Genomic DNA, 16582 nt, shown 5'->3' on the forward strand with positions numbered 1-16582 from the left:
CCTTCCCGTAAAGAGGGGAGCCTGCCCCACGGCCTGGGTGAACCACCCACAATCATCCGTGTGCAGCCTTGTCCACCCCTCCCTCTCCCGCGCTGCCGTTAAAAGCCCAGAATCTCAGCGAGCACACAAGCTGCCCTGGCATTGGCCCAGGTTTTGATTCCTGCTCATCAGCATCAGAAGGGACCCGGTCACCAGATATAAAAGCACTTGTTCAGCACTTGATAGCGAATCCGAGTCCTCCGCATGCTAATGGCACGAGGTTGCAGATACCAAATCCATAATTAATGCTTATGAGGAGAGCTGCTGATTACGCGGTTGGGGCAGGACTGCCCTTCCTCGACAGCATGGCTGTAGGGGAGGAGAAGCCAAACTTAGGGACAAGGGTGTCAAGAGTTGAGTATATTCCCTTTGCTTCAGATCCCAATGATCCTTCAGGGTTTTATTTTCTAGTATAAACAGGTTCCACCTTTGCCTGAAACCCATTTCGAGGGCTGCGTGTCTCAGATTCTTTGTCACGGCATCAAGTGGGGCAGACTGGGAGCTTTTGCAGGATGCCAGGGCCCAGGGCAGGGCGGCAGCAGCCCAGTGCAGATGCAGAGCTGGCGGCCTGGGATTCGTGATTAGGAGTTGAATCAAATTGGTTGTTTCTCTGGGCATCTGTTGTGCCCTGGGAAGTTCAGCTCTGCATGGAGCAAGCTAGAGAGTGAGGCCAGATTCAGAGCTGGTGTCAGCAATGGGACTCCACTGCAGTGCATGGGAGTTTTACCACCGCCTGCAGTGGGAGCAGGATTGGGCCTTACGCAGTGCACACCCTCCTGTGGGGGTGCAGCCCTGTGTCCTCCTCCTCCGCTGTGCCCTATGCCAGGGCAGCGCTGGGCATGCGGGAAGCAAGGGAGTTACTGAGCGAAGACTGCTTGGTGCTCAGCGTGCAACTGTGCTAAAATTTCTAGGGTATCTGGATGCTGAAGCTCCTTTGAGGCCACACAAAGCCCAGCAAAGTGTCTCTAGAAACGCATGATCACAGGCCAAGCGCTGGGGAAGCCTGACTGTCTAGAGCCATTGGCAGGTCCTTCTGGAGTTTGCGGGGATACTGGCCCAATAAGCAGAGTCTGGTCTAGTTCCCAGTTAAATTACAGGGTAGTGCAAATGCCATAAAGGTGCCCATCCAGCTCTCGGCTTTCATCCTGCTCCCACAAATGCTGGGTGAGAATCAAGCCCAAGCGAGGGAGGCACCTCTCTCCGAAGTGCAGAGCCCAACAAAGGGCCTGCTTGACCCCTGCGACACTCCAGTGACATGCCAACGTGACCCCACGGGATCTCTGGGACAATGTAGCACTGACTCAGGCCGGAGCGCGCTGTGCTTTGTGCCACTCGTGTTACTATCCGTCCTTCGAGTTCTGGTCAAATAATGTTCTTGACACTCGTAATTAAAAAAATGAACAGTACCGTTGTGGTTTGCAAGCGACGGGCGGCAGCGGGAATTATGCCCAGGCTGGGTTCAGTTTAAAATACAAACCCGAGTGATTTTTCCGAGGCTATTCCTGTACCGTAGCCAGTAGCATGGTGTTGCAAAGGGGTAACGGTGCCCTCGGGTCAGCGGCTGGCAAACAGCGAGCTGGTTTGTCAGCCTCCTTTTCTCTTTTACGCAAATGGCTCTAAACATATTTGTATCAACACCCCCCACCCCACCCCCCGGCGTGATGCACCTTTGATCAATGGGGGTTTTGAAAAGAGTGTTTTGAGTCCAAAGATCAGTGCAGGAGCCAGCAACTTACAGGCTGCAAACAAGAGCCTGGCAGGGTATAAAGCCAGCCAGTGAGCAGCCCCAGAGCAGCGCAGTCTCATGAGAGACCGAGCTCACTCAGCACTCTCGGCTGATACTGAAGTGTTGATAGAAAAGGAGAATGGAGGCCGGCATGAACGTCCTGCATGACATGGGGATCCAGGCAACTCGCTACCTGCAGGAGCACTACCAGGGCTCCCAGGACTGGTTCCTCTTCATCTCCTTCGCTGCCGACCTCCGAAACACCTTCTTCATCCTCTTCCCCATCTGGTTCCACCTCTGCGAGGCGGTGGGCGTCAAGCTGATCTGGGTGGCTGTGATCGGGGACTGGCTCAACCTGGTCTTTAAGTGGTGAGTAGCCAGTGCTGGTCCTGTTCCTGCTGCTTGCCCTGCACACACCCTGCTAGCTGGGGGTTGTTTGGCTGTGAAGTGGGTACTTACCAAGAGGGTTCAGGTTGGCTCCAAGCTGGAGCTTTCCAAAGACAAGTTCCTCCAGCTCTGTAGCACACAGATTTCCTTCCAAGTCAGAGCCCCTGAGTGAAGCCTTGAACTGCATCGATCGTCCGGTTCATGGATCAGTGTCCATGGGAATCCACCCACCGCTGCCAACTCTCAGTGCTCCTGACCATTCTGTACAGTGCACAGTTAGGACTCCCACAACTGCCCAGTCACACAAAAGAAACCCTGGATATATTAAGATCTCCTGTGCGATTTCCATCACGGGTACGGCTCCAAACTTTCCCCACTCTGCTCCTTGCCAACAGCCAGGGAGAGATCTAGTCCTTGAACTAGCCAGAGGTGCCACACGTTGCAAATAGGGTCATGCTTGTATCACTGCAGAGAGGGGCTTATGTTTAACTGCATTTATTTTCCTGTGAGTGTCTGTGTGGTGCTGGGGCTACGGGGCTTACCTGGGACACAGAGATGCTGCTGACCAACTGTGTGATATGGGGCAAGGTAGCCTCAGTTTCCCCTTCTGTAATACAAGTGCTTTGAGGTCGATGGATGCAGAGTGCCATCTAAAATCGTAACCCTTTTTAAAGCCACGTGAATCTTTGTATAGCTCATGACAGACAGCAGCCGGGAGAATGCATGGGGCATGAGCCCGGGGTGTGAGTGAGCATGGGAGCTGGACCCAGCACTGGGTGTCAGCCATCCGGTCCTAGGTGCTGCATTTATGGCGATTGCCCTTCTCCAGACTTGCGGTTACCGTGGGGCTCTGATCCATCAGGGGAAGGGCGAGATTGGGTGTGGTGATGGAGTTGCCTCTGGAGACAAGGAGGCATGTGTTGGGCTGGGCTGGGGGGATGATGGGTCAGCCAGCGTGAGGGCACGTGCTGTATCTCTGGTTCATGCCCGGGGAGAAGCAGCCCATCACTCGTAGATTTAATATCTCCTGTGCCCTGCTGCACCATCAAGGAAAGGGGGCTCCTGGGTCAGCATGCAGCAGGTGGTGCCTGTACGCCCAGAGCAGAACCCAGCTGTGTGCCCCAAGCTTGGACTGAAGTCAGCCGGCCTGGAACTGGGGATCCCCGATTCTTGCAACCCCTGCCCCAACCTGGGCCAGAGCTGACGAGCTATGTCCTTGCTTTCCTGCTCTTGTGCCCGAGGCAACTAGAGACACTTTTATTCTTGCATTTCAGGTTCCTCTTTGGGCAGAGACCCTACTGGTGGGTCCGGGAGACTGGTTACTATGGCAACACCTCCACCCCTGTGATCCAGCAGTTCCCCCTCACCTGCGAGACCGGCCCAGGTGAGACACATCTAGAGAGAGGAGTAATTTGGCAGAATCATGCTTCACATTATACACAAGGAGGGGAGGCATCTTCCACTGCAGCAGCAGGGCGTGGGATTGGCATTTATCAGGGCGGAGGGACCTGCTGGGAAGAAGGGGAGGGGATGTCCTAACCTGCTCCACGGCTTAACTATCCTAGTTAGAAATATTGTTCTAATGTCCACCCTAACCCTTGCTGCAAACTAAGCCACCTACTTCTTGTGCCACCCACGAAGAACATGGAGAACGACTTTCCTCTGCATATGTCCTTTACAAATGTGAAGACTGTTTTCAGGTCCCCCCTCAGCCTTCTCTTCTCTGCACTAAACATGCCCAGTTCTTTCAACCTTTCCTCATAGATCAGGTCTTCTAGAACATAAGAACAGCCAGACTGGGTCAGACCAAAGGTCCATCCAGCCCAATGTCCTGTCTTCCGACAGTGGACAATGCCAGGTGCCCCAGAGGGAATGGACAGAACAGGGAATCATCAAGTGATCCATTCCCTGTTGCCCGTTCCCAGCTTCTGGCAAACAGAGGCTAGGGACACCATCCCTGCCCACCCTGGCTAAAAGCCATTGATGGACCTATCCTCCCTGAATTTATCTGGTTCTTTTTCTAAACCTCTGATAATTTTTGTTGCTCTGCTCTGGGGTCTCTCCAATTTGTTCACATCTTTCTTAAAGTGTGGTGCCCAAAACTGGACACAGGACTTCTGCTGAGAACTCCTGGTGCCAAGTAAAGCAGGACAATTACCTCCTGGGTCTTAGATACATAGGGTGACCATATTTCCCAAAGGGAAAACAGGACACTGTGTGGGGCTGGCCCAAGCCCCCTGCCCTGCCCCGCATGAGACTGTTGTTTGTCACTGGAACCGTGCTGGCCCCCCCACGGGAGCCCTGCCTCCCCCCCTGCGTGGGGCTGGCATCTCTGCTTACCCCTACCCCCGCCCCGCCTCGCCCCGTCCCGCATGCTCCTCCACACCACACCTCGCTTTTTTGACAAAATTGGGCAATTGTCCCATTGGCTCTTGCCAACCGATCAAGTCCCGAAGTATGAGTCAGGATGGCCGGGACGGGGCGTTAAAATGGGACTGTCCCAGCCAAAACGGGACGCATGGTCATCCTTTACAGACAACACTCCTGTTAATACAGCCAAGAATTACATTTGCCTTTTTCACAACAGCATCACGTTGCTGACTCATATTCAGTGTGTGAGCCACTCTGACCCCCAGATCTTTTGCCTCGGTATTGCTGCCCAGCTGGTTATTCCCCATTTTGCATTTGTCTTTTCCTTGCTAAACACAGAACTTTGCACATCTTTCTTGAATTTCATCTCATTGACTTCACACCAAGTCTCCAGTTTCTCAAGATCATGGTGCATTCTAATCCTGTCCTCCAAAGCACTTGGATTAGTTAACCTGCATTAAACCCCTGGGTGGACACTCCCATTCAGAATTAAATCGCCTTAATTCCATTACATTCAGTTAATTTTGGAAGTAAATTAACATAAACTGAATTAAGGTAAACTAATTCTGATTGAGAGTTTAAGCTTAACTGACTTCCAAAATTAATTAGATTAAATTGAATGAAGGCAATTTTTCATTCTGAATGAGAATGTCCACACAGGGGCTTAATGCAGTTTAACTAATTCATTTTAAACTCACCAAAGCCCGGGGGTGCCGCTGTGCAGAGTGGTTTAGCACAAGCTTGAGTGTTGGACACAGCTGCTGTCCTTAAGCATTTCCTAGTCACTGGAGAAAGGAAGACATTGGAAGTGCAGATTTTGCCCTGTCAGCAGTTAGGGGCAGGCCAATCTCGCCTTGCTGCTGGGGTGAAACAGGTCAGTGTATGCAAAACCCCCCTTTTAGGCTAAATTTAGGCTCTGTAGAAGAAACCTTTGCTCCGACCCTATAGCTACTGAAATTAAGAACAAATACCTTCCCATGTATGACAGAGGCCTGTCTGCCCTCAGTATCTGCCCAGCCCAGGAGAGAGGCTGTCTTTCCTTCCAGAAAAAGAGCGGACTAATCCAGTACCAGTGCAGATTTTGTTTGCAGGAGGACCCTTGACCTATGCTGGAATTAGAAGCTTGTTGCAAACCTCAGCAGGAAGGCAGGGTGGTGCAGGCTCAGGCCCAGATCAGAGGCATGCTGTGTATATTGCAACCACTGGGGCTTTGCTCATGCCAGCTGTTTTGTGCGTGTGTGTACACATACACTGTCAAACACACACACGTGCGAGCTCACACACGTTCACTACTGCTCTCTACTGGATGGGCTGTTCCAGAGCTGTGTGTGCAGTGTTGTAGCCGTGTCTGTCCCAGGATATTACAGAGACAAGGTGGGGTGGGGTGGGGTAGCGGGGGGGGGGGGGGTTAATTCCTTTTATTGCACCAACGTCTGTTGGTGAGAGACAAGGTCTCGAGCTACTCAGGGCCCTTTTGAAGACGAAGACCCGAAGAAGAGCTGTGTGTATCTCGACCGCTTGCCTCGCTCCCCAACGGAAGTTGGTCCAATAAGAGCCGTTACCTCCCCTGCCTTGTCTCTCCGGTGCTATGTGACTATCCGTTCCCTCTGCCTGCTGAGGCGGGTCTGTGGCTAGAGCAGAAAGCCAGGTAGCCTTGAGCATGGGACTAGGAGCCAGGATCCTTGCAGCCTAATGCCACCTCTACCACGGGTGCTCTTTCTGTAGCCTTGGGCAACCTGGATAATGGGGACTGGGTGGTCTGCCCCTAGCTCAGAGCGTGGTGGCTGCCTTGCCGGGCGGTGCTGATAGCGGGGTGTGGAGATGGGAACACGCACCGTGGGAAGGGGGAAAACGGGCCGGAGCATGCCGTGAAGACAAGGCCAACGTCTGTGGCGTGCCGGGGCTGGTCTCTGCAGGGGACTAGTGTGCGGGGTAATACGTAGCGGGCGGCTCTGCCCGCACAAGTGCCAAGTATTCTGGCAGCATTACCATAATGGCTCCCTAATGCCAGGTGTCGTGGGGAGCTGGGCCGGGAGTGCCTGTGCGACAGACCCTGAGAAATCTTGTAGCGCGCCCCTGGGCTCATGCTAGCGCTGCGGGATCACTCCCCTGCTGAGCGACTGCCCTTTCCGCCTCATTTCCCCTCCTACTCACCCCTGGTTCTGGTAAGGACACCCCCCTCCAGTGCCTCACGTGGGGGATTCCCCCTGTGCCTGCCCCTCCCCGTCAATTCCCTCGCGCCCTGCGCAGCCAGCTATGCCGGGCTGGGCTGATGCCGGCTCTGGGCCTTTAGTTTGGGTGATCCCAGCGCTCCAGGCACCCGGTAGGAGGTTGCTGTTCGTGACCAGGGCAAGGAACAACCTGGGGAGGCGTAACGCAGGTGTTTTCTCTCCCCTAGGGAGTCCCTCTGGCCATGCGATGGGCTCTGCAGGAGTTTACTATGTGATGGTGACAGCCATTCTGTCCATTGCTCTGGGGAAGAAGCAGCTGACGATTAAAGACCAGTAAGCAGGGTTCAGACTGTTGCGCTCCTGTGTCTGCAGGGTCAGCGGGGTGCCCTGAGGCCTGAGGGAGGTGCGTTTTGAACCAAAGGAAATGAGTCTTCATGCAGCGCGCAGTGGAGCTGTGGAATTCACTGCTGCAGGAGGCCGGCAGCGCTACGTGCTCAAACACCCCAACGCGCACACAGACACAGGGTTTTAGAAGGGGTTGAATAACTGCGTGAGCACTGATCCCACCAGCAGCTAAGCCAACTAACGCCTAGATAAAGAGAGTCGCATCTCATGCCTCCCCAAGACCGAGTGCCTGCTTCAGTGGCTGGGAAGGAAGTGAAGGGCCTGGACTAAGACCTGATCCAAAGCCCACTGAAGTTGATGGGAGTCTTTGGATGAGGCCACAACGGGTATGGGGAGTGGGATGATCAGAGGAGCTCTGCAGTGTCCAAGCTCTGCCCCACTGAAGTCAATGGGAGTTTTGCAGCTGCTGTCAGTGGGAGCAGAGGGAGGCCAGCTCCACGCGAGTTTGGACCCCTCCTGGGTGTTTAAGCTTTCCCTGGATCATGGCAGAGGGCAAATCCCTGGTTCTGAACCTCTACCCACCCCGCAGGGGCTGTTTAATGCCACTTTCCATTCTGTGACTGGCAGTCAGGACTTTATAATGTGACCCTCCCGCTTCTCCACCCACTGAAACTTCAGCCACTACCAGCAGGGAGAGACGTCTGAGATCCCAGCCTCCCTGCTCCCCGCTGGAGGGGGCAGGGAAAGCCGCGGGGTGGCCTTGCGCAGGCCATGCTCTGCTGACCTTTGTGTCTCACCCGAATTTCTCCCTGCTGCAGATTCTTGCGGACAGCGCTGTGGGCAGGATTCTGGGCTGTCCAGGTCTGCGTCTGTTTGTCTCGAGTCTTCATTGCTGCCCATTTTCCTCACCAAGTCATCGCAGGGGTCATCTCAGGTCAGTGATGGCGTGCACCGTCGCCTCTCCCTGTACAAAACGCACTGTTACGGTCACTCGGAGCAATGGGCTCAGGGGCCACCTGCCAGCTGTTCCTAGGCGCCAAGGCCAGAAGGGACCATTATGCTCATCTAGCCTGCCCCCTTGCATAACACAGGGCCTGGGACTGCCCCACAATCCTGCCTTTTGAGCTAGAGCCGGTCTATTTAAAAACATCCAATCTAGATTTTAAAATTGCCAGTGAGAGGGAATCCACCACGCCCCCGGGGAAATTGTTCCAGTGGCTAATTACTCCCACCGTTAGACATGTACACCTTATTTCCAGTCCGCATTTGTCTCGCTTCAACTTCCAGCCATTGGATCATGTTAGGCCTTCGTCTGCTGGACTGAGCCTATTACCAAGTAGTTGTTCCCCACATAGGTACTTATAGACTGTGGTCAAGTCACCCCTAAACCTGCTCTTTCAAACGAGCGTAGATAGATCGAGCTCTCTAAGACTCTCTCTCTATCTGGCCTGTTTTCTAAGCCTTTCCTCATTCCCATGACCCTTCTCTGAAGGCTCTCCACAGGACAGACCCTGAGGTGGACGCTGTGGCTAGGCAGCACTGTGCTGCACTGATTGCACTTGTAATCCCACACCCCGTGCCCTAGGAACATGCCTTTGCAAAGCCCTTGTTCCCCAGGCTCTGCAGTGCGGTAACCCAGCTCAGCCAGACAGAACAGTAGCAGACTAGTTCCAATCACTGGCAGGTTTTACCGCCAGCAAGCATTGTCTGGAGGTGTGGGCACAGAGGGCTTGGCACTAGGAGGAGGGGATCTTAGCCCAGGGAGAGATGGATGGTTAAGGTTGCCTCTCTGTGCCCACAGTGGGCACTGCTCATTCCCAGGGAGGTGGCCGTGCAGAGACTCGTTAGTTGGCTCTGTGACGACCCTTGGGGCGGCTGCCCTCAGGAGCAATGCTCCACCACAGCTGTCCTCCAGTCCCTGATTTTCTTGGGAGCCCTGTGGCTCCATCTCTGCGCACCAGGTTCCTCGCTCTGACGGGTGGTTTCTCCTCTCACGCTCTGTTCCCTGCAGGCATGGCAGTGGCTGAAGCTTTCCGGCACATCCCCGCCATCTACAGCGCCAGTCTCCGGAGGTACCTGGGCACCACCCTCTTCCTGTTCAGCTTCGCCCTGGGGTTCTATCTGCTGCTGAAGGCTCTCGGTGTTGACCTGCTGTGGACCCTGGAGAAAGCCAAGAGGTGGTGTGACCGGCCGGAGTGGGTCCACATTGACACCACCCCATTCGCCGGCCTCCTCAGGAACCTGGGGATCCTGTTTGGGCTGGGGCTGGCCCTCAACTCCCAGATGTACCTGGAGAGCTGCAAAGGGAAAATGGGCCAGCAGCTGCCCTTCCGCCTGAGCTGCATCGTGGCCTCGCTCCTCCTCCTGCACCTCTTCGACTCCTTCAAGCCTCCCGCCAAGGTGGAGCTGCTGTTTTACGTCCTGTCCTTCTGCAAGAGCGCGGCTGTGCCCGTGGCTGCCGCCGGCCTCATCCCCTACTGCGTCGCCCAGGTCCTGAGCCAACAGGATAAGAAAGCTTTATAGAAGGAAGGGACTTGGGTATTTATGCACACGACATGTGACATGTCCCAGGAGCAGAGGCTTAGGACCCTCAGCTCCCCCATGTCTCTGGGTCCAAATGCTAGAACTGGGTCCTGAGTCAGCAGATACTGGCTCAGCACAAGCCCTTTCCAGTGCGCTCTCCTTGCTAGACCTGCGGAGAGCGACTGTGTCCAGAGACCAGACCAGCCCTGCTCCTGCTCGCTTGGCCAGGGGGTGCTCCTGTCTGGCTCATGCAGTAGAGCTGGTGCCTATGTTACAGACCACAGTCGATGTGCAGGGCACACGATGAGCCAGCCCAGACTCTGGCTCTGCAGATGGCTCAGCAGCGGGGCCTGGGAGTCAGCGCGCGGCAGGCAGGAGCCTCCAGAAAGTGTGGTCGTTTCCCCTGCGGGTCATGCCAGCGCTGATGAGGGAACAGCCTGGCTTTGTCGCGTCCCCTTGACGTACGGTGAGAGAAGGAGACTGGCATTCTCTGGGCCACAGGGCACTCGCTCCTGCACGTGCTCCCCGGAGGATTCCTCAGACAGCGCCCCGTGGAGGGCAGAGGCTGTGTCGGGGGGAGCTAGGTTAGGAGACAAAGCGAGGGCACATGGCAGAAAGGCTGGCACGTACCCGCACCCTGGGGCTCACTGGCCTCTGTGTCCCACTAAGTACCCAGTGTCCTGCAATTACCTTAATGTGAAACAGTGATGTGTGTGTGGGGGGGTGTCTGTATATAAGTGGGGTGTTTTATTAAAGCCTGAGCTGTATTTCATTACCAGCCATGAGTCCTTTGTACGTCTTAGCCACAGATCGGCCCGGAGTGGGGGCGCTGAGTTGGGGGGTGACTCTCCCATGAGTGGTGTTTGGATTGACAGGGGACGTTTTGCTGCTCCTGGGGGAATCCAGCCCCCTCTCTGGATGCTGCTAACCTATCCCCTGCCAGACACACTTTAAAACGATGGAGGAAGATAACTGGACCCAGACACACTTTAAAACGATGGAGGAAGATAACTGGACCCTCCTACAAAGTCCCTATTGCCCACCCTGCTCCCCGCAAATACTGCCAAACACTGCTGGCATAGGACTGTCCGGGGGTGGGGGCAGAGGCTCAGTGCCATGGGATCACTCAGTCAGCGACTCGCACTTATTACCTTGCTCTTTGCTTTATTGGTCACTGGTTAAACCAGCTCGCGTCTGTTTACCTGGCCATCCCACTGGCAAGAGGAGGAAGGAATTCACAGACGGGACTTCACTGGCAAGAGCAGTGTCCCGTCCTCCATGCAGGCTCAGGAAGGGGGTTTGTACAGAATCAATCGCTGTGTGAGCCCCACTTCTCTGTGGTGCTGGGATGGAAACAAACCTGGAAAAGCACGAACTCTTGGTGGGTCCTAGACGCTGCCCTGGCACTGCAAGGTTCATTGTGGAGCTGGCGTGATTGATCCAGCCCAGAGCTGGAACAGACGTCTTTGTTCTCCCCTGAAGTGAAGGGGCCAGGTCCTGAACCCAGGTCAGCGCAGCTCAGGAAAGGCAGAGTGCTGCGCTGGTTCCAGGGAAGGGCAGGTAACAGCGACCCAGACCCGTGGAACTGCTGTTTCAGTCTGATCAACTGAGCTATTCCCACGCTGCTCCTGAGCATCACCAGGGGCCTGGGCACAGGCACGTCAGCTGTCAAACAGCCTCGCCTCCTGGTTCAGGTCTCTCTGGCTCAGCAAGCCTGCCTCTGGGAGTGGGGCTGGGCCTCTCCACTGGGAGTGGGGCGGACATGGGGAAATCTGGGCATGTCAGGGCTCCTCTGCGGGGCAGTGGGCGGGGGATGCTCTCTGGGCTGTGCATGCTGGAGGGGTAAGAGTCAGTCTCCAGGGCTGGCAGCCCAGCCCCCTCCACTGACCTACTATGCTTAGTGGGGACATACACGACTGACTGTATAAAATGGCTTTCTAAAGATTGCCTTCTATAAAACCGACCTAATTTCTTAGTGTAGACATACCCTGAGTTAAATAGAGCACAAAGGGGAAGCAGTCCCGGGATGGACCAGGGTAGGGGCTGGAATTATTGTGCTTCATCACCAGGGTCACATTGTCTGTCAGGCCCCTGGGGGAGACGGGAGGTTCGGTGTCACACAGTTTGGCACCAGCCTTCTGGCATGTTCCTGGCTGCCCCCTCTGAGACCTGGGCTTTAGGAAGGGTTTACTGCTGACTAGACAATGGTGCTGAACTTGGCTCATCCCTGCCACTAACTCGATTGTTAAAAGTCCTGGTTCAACGTGATTCAATTTAAAATAAATCCCATTTAGAAAAGGACAGTTCAGCCCTTTGATCTGCAGTTCATGTATTTTTGTGGAATGTGTGCAATGGGCTGATCCCTCTTGGCTGCCATCATAGGGGTCAGAGCACGCAGAGCTCCCCAGGAACTCAACACTCAAATTCACGCAGCAGCTGTAGCTCCCCAAAGCAGCCCCCTGGCCTCAGCAGCTCTCTGTCTCAGGACAGTGGACTTTGTCGCTATGCACAACACGGCATTTCTGTGTATCCGCGCTTTCTCGCCAAGGGAGGGAGTTCCCGCACTGCCCTCAGAGCCCCCGTTCCTACGCCTACACTCATCTAAAGCCCTGTGTCGCAGCCACCAGTTAAGCCAATTAGTCCCAGTTATTGCTCCAAAACTCTATGAGGTACCCCTTCCGTTCAGCCCCAGGGGGTACACATGCTATTCCCTGCCCACCCCAGTCCTTCCTTGTTCTAATTCCGACACGTCTTGTGTGAGAGGCTTGTTTTTTGCAGAGAATGAGCTATTACAGACAGTAGAATTTAATCCAAAAAGAAAAGGAGTACTTGTGGCACCTTAGAGACTAACCAATTTATTTGAGCATGAGCTTTCGTGAGCTACAGCTCACTTCATCAGATGTTTACCGTGGAAACTGCAGCAGACTTTATATACACACAGAAATCATGAAACAATACCTCCTCCCACCCCACTGTCCTGCTGGTAATAGCTTATCTAAAGTGATCAACGGGAGGAGGTATTGTTTCATGATTTCTGTGTGTATATAAAGTCTGCTGCAGTTTCCACGGTAAACATCTGATGAAGTGAGCTGTAGCTCACGAAAGCTCATGCTCAAATAAATTGGTTAGTCTCTAAGGTGCCACAAGTACTCCTTTTCTTTTTGCGAATACAGACTAACACGGCTGTTCCTCTGAAACCTAGAATTTAATCCAGTACATTTTATGTGATCCCATTAAACTGTCTAACTTGCTGGTCTGTGCTATGAAGGATGCACTCCTGCTGACAGAGAAAGTACAACACTTAGGATTCCACTGCTGCTTCTGATACCAGGACATGGCAAGCAGCATGCAGGGGCTCTGAGCTCGCTGCAGAGCCATAGCGATCACAGGCCATTTACCTTCTCTTGGTCCTTCTCTTTCATTTAAAAAACCACAAAGGATCTGGGATTTTGATGGAGGAGGAGCAGGAGCTGTAATGAGAAGGGATGAGTAGAACTGGCCCTGCATGTCTCCATCACCCGCCAAAAGCAAACAGGAGAAGGATGGGCTCGTGGTTAAGCCATGGGCCTGGGGCTTGGAGGTCTACTTCAATTCCCAGTTCTGACACTGCTCGTATGCCCATGGGCCCGCCACTTCGGGCTGTGGCTCCCCTTTGTGGAATGGAATAATACTAACCCTCTTTCTCCCTGCCGTATCTATTTAGAGTGTAACTTCTCTGGGGCAGTGACTGTCTCTCAGAGTGCGTCTGCAGCAGGGAGCCCTGGGCCTCTCAGTGTGGCTGTAATACAGATAATAGTAATTACTGAAAGCTTTGCTCTTCAGCAGGGTCTTTGTGAGCCTGGGTTAAAGGTCAGCTTTGGAAAGGATTGTTAAGTAACATCCCCTGCCTCTGTTAGCACACTGGACTGGGCTCGATTGCTTATTTCCTTATGAACTTTCCTGATCAGAAACAAGCAGCATGACTCTAGCTATCGCTTGAAAGTGACATGCCCGCATCCAGCATCTGAAAATACCAGGCCAGTTTGGATTAACTCTATGTTTTGCTTTATCTTTTCGGATGTATTTTGTTTATTCTCAGGGCAGGGGTTCTGAAATGTTCCCATCTTAACAGAGTGTGTGTCCTGTGGAAAATCCCCCCTTCCACCCACAACCGCATGGGCCACCTCCCCTTGCATGCATGATATCCAGTGCGATTGCTTTCATGGGAAACGGGAAGTAGGAAAGGCATGTATTTTTAACTTTTAATGGAATTTAGCAGCTGGAAACCAGGGGTGGAGCCAGCCCCATGTGCTGAGCCAGATATCTGCTGACCACAGACAGCTACTTGGATATCTCTCCCTTGGGGTGCTTAAAGGGCTTTGGAGAGACAAGGTGAGGGAGGTAATCTCTTTCATTGGGCCAACTTCTGCTGGTGAGAGAGACAAGCTTCAAGCTACCCAGGGCCCTTCTTCAGGTTTTGTTGGACAAATCAGGACTGGTTCATACAGACCTTAATCCAGGAAAGCTCCCCAGTCCAGGACAGCACTTAAGTACCTGTCTATCTTTAACCTGAACAGGCGTGGCACGAAGCACATGGTTATGGGTGTGGCGCACTCTATATGCTTTTTTAAAAGTATGCTGATGAATGTGACTATAATGTAACTAAAATATGCTCCATGCAAAAGGTCTTTTGTAAGGTATCATTACAAAGCATATAATCTCCTGAGTGTGGTCATCCTATTTCTATAAATGTATCACCCTTGTATCTGAAACTAGAAATATGAAATATAACTCTGAAGGCCTATTGTAGTTATGCAAAGTGTGGGCCATTAATGGTGGTTTGGAATCTTGATGGCTCCTAACAGCCAGGACAATTGACTGTGGATGGCTCTGTTTGCAGGCAGGCCTTCCTGCAAGCCAGGCTGGGAAGAATGAAGGCTTGGGGTCTCACAGGACATGTGACCATGTCATCTGAACTGGAATCCATCTTTAACCTGGTGCTTTTCCATTGAGAAGGAGGGGTGGGAACCCAGAGGGACGGATTCCCACCTTATGCAAAAGATATATAAGTGGGTAGAACAGAACAAGAGAAGCAGCCATCATGAGAAATTCCCTAGCTACCACCTGAGCTGGAACAAGGGCTGTACCAGGGGAAAGGATTGTGCCCAGACTAGAAAGGTGTCCGGTCTGTGAAAGAAACTTATTGAAACATCTCTAAGGGTGAGATTTTATCTGTATTCAGTTTTTATTACTGTACTAGACTTAGACTTGCATGTTTTATTTTATTTTGCTTAGTAATTCACTTTGTTGTGTCTGGTACTACTTGGAACCACTTAAATCCTACTTTCTGTATTTAATAAAATCACTTTTTACTTATTAATTAACCCAGAGTATGTATTAATACCTGGGGGAGGGGGGGCAAACAGCTGTGCATATCTCTCTGTCAGTGTTATAGAGGGCGAACAGTTTATGAGTTTACCCTGTATAAACTTTATACAGGGTAAAACGGATTTATTTGGGGTTTGGACCCCATTGGGAGTTGGGCATCTGAGTGTTAAAGGCAGGAACACTTCTATAAGCTGCTTTCAATTGTTAGGGGATGTGGTTCAGACCTGGGTCTGGGTTTGCAGCAGGCTAGCGGGTCTGGCTCAAACCAGGCAGGGTGCTGGAGTCCTAAGCTGGCAGGGCAGGAAAGCAGGGGCAGAAGTAGCCTTGGCCCATCAGGTGGCAGCTCCCAGGAGGTTTCTGTGACCCAGCCCGTCACAGTGGGCTTTGTGAACTGGAGCCATGGAACCTTTCTAATTTATTTTCTTGTCTCTCCTCTTGTTGGTGTTAAATAGCAAATGAATACATCAAATATATTTTAGAAACTGCAAAGCAGCGGCCAGGTCTCCCCCTGGTGCCAGGTGCCAAGGTAGAGGCCACCCATATTACTGTTTATTTGTAGTGCAATAACACTGAGGCACCCCACTCCTGGACCAGGACTCTACTGTGCTAGGCGCTGATCATGGGCAGAATGAGAAGCTGGTGCCGGCCATAAAGAGCTCACAAGCTAACTAATAAATAACCTGTTATTGTAAGGTAGCCAGGCCAATCGCTCTCCCAGAGGCGGAGCCAGGGACAGCGCACATCGGCGTGGCTCTGTTCGGGCAGCATTACTACGTCAGTTTACACCAGTCAGGATCTGGCTGTTTATTTTTAATCAGTCTAATGATCATTAGCTTCTGATTTTGTTTCTCAAGGTACAGCAGCGTAGCCAGCACGGAGGCGTCCCCTGGGCGGGTCTCCCATGGACGCTGTCTCTGCCCCGGCCCAACCCACAGCCTGCGCCCCAGTTCCTGCCACTTGCCAAGAAAACGCTTCTTGTCAGCAATAATCCATCCTGGCAGCCGGCTGCTGCTTCCAGGAAACTCCATAGACTCAGGGGCTGAGTGCCAGGCCAGCGCCGCGTGTGTGGGACTCCAGGTGTGAACCCCGCCCCCTGTACACTGTGGCTGCTGGGGGGGTGCGCTGGGTGCCAGAGCAGGGGCTGGCTGTATCCTGGACACGCCCCAGGTGGGGGCAGGTTCCCCCCCTCAGCTCTCAGCCCCATTCCTGCAGAGGCACCTGCGGCGAGGCAGCTGCAGGGCTGGCCCAGCCTCTGGCTGGCAGGAGAGTTCTCCCCACACTCAGCCCCCTGTTCCCCATGCAATCACAAACCGCCCCATGGAATTGGAGGGGCGGGTTGCCCTGGAGACGTCGGCGGGTTAGAATTTAAAATCCTGAGGTAAAATTCCCAGGGGCCAGTGCCCGGCCCCCCAGGCCCATGGACCAGGCAGAGGCTCCCGCCCTCCGGTGCCCAGTGAGGTCGGAGATCCAGGCAGCTGTGAGAACAGGGGTGGCCCAGGGCCCCAGCCTAGAGCTTGGGAGATCTGGGTTCACTTCCCTGCCCTGCCACAGACTCCCTGTGTGAGCTTGGGCCAGTCCCTCAGCTGCTCTGTACCTTGGGTCGTTCCCAGCTGTGCAGTGGGGACAACATCCCAGCCCTCCTTGTGGGACTGTG

The 16582-nt window shown here is 53.5% G+C and overlaps 1 protein-coding gene across 1 annotated transcript; it reads left to right on the plus strand.

Annotated features, from left to right (window-relative positions):
* The first annotated feature begins 1806 nt into the window (after nucleotides 1-1806).
* On the plus strand, nucleotides 1807-10333 carry LOC140903929 (glucose-6-phosphatase catalytic subunit 1-like). The gene is made up of 5 exons (XM_073325910.1): nucleotides 1807-2134; nucleotides 3427-3536; nucleotides 6921-7026; nucleotides 7857-7972; nucleotides 9050-10333. Exons 1-5 carry the CDS (start codon nucleotides 1905-1907, stop codon nucleotides 9559-9561), a joined length of 1074 nt encoding a protein of 357 aa, XP_073182011.1. The 5' UTR covers nucleotides 1807-1904; the 3' UTR covers nucleotides 9562-10333.
* The last annotated feature ends 6249 nt before the right edge of the window (nucleotides 10334-16582 follow it).

This window comes from Lepidochelys kempii, chromosome 27, assembly GCF_965140265.1.
Source record: "Lepidochelys kempii isolate rLepKem1 chromosome 27, rLepKem1.hap2, whole genome shotgun sequence".
In the NCBI taxonomy this organism is placed as follows: Eukaryota; Metazoa; Chordata; order Testudines; family Cheloniidae; genus Lepidochelys; species Lepidochelys kempii.

Bases quoted from the DNA above. Each gene is read 5' to 3' on its own strand.
- LOC140903929 (XM_073325910.1), top strand. From the start codon at position 1,905: ATGGAGGCCGGCATGAACGTCCTGCATGACATGGGGATCCAGGCAACT. The intron at 7,027-7,856 runs GTAAGCAGGGTT...TCCCTGCTGCAG, and splicing joins CAGCTGACGATTAAAGACCA to ATTCTTGCGGACAGCGCTGT. The intron at 7,973-9,049 runs GTCAGTGATGGC...TGTTCCCTGCAG, and splicing joins CATCGCAGGGGTCATCTCAG to GCATGGCAGTGGCTGAAGCT.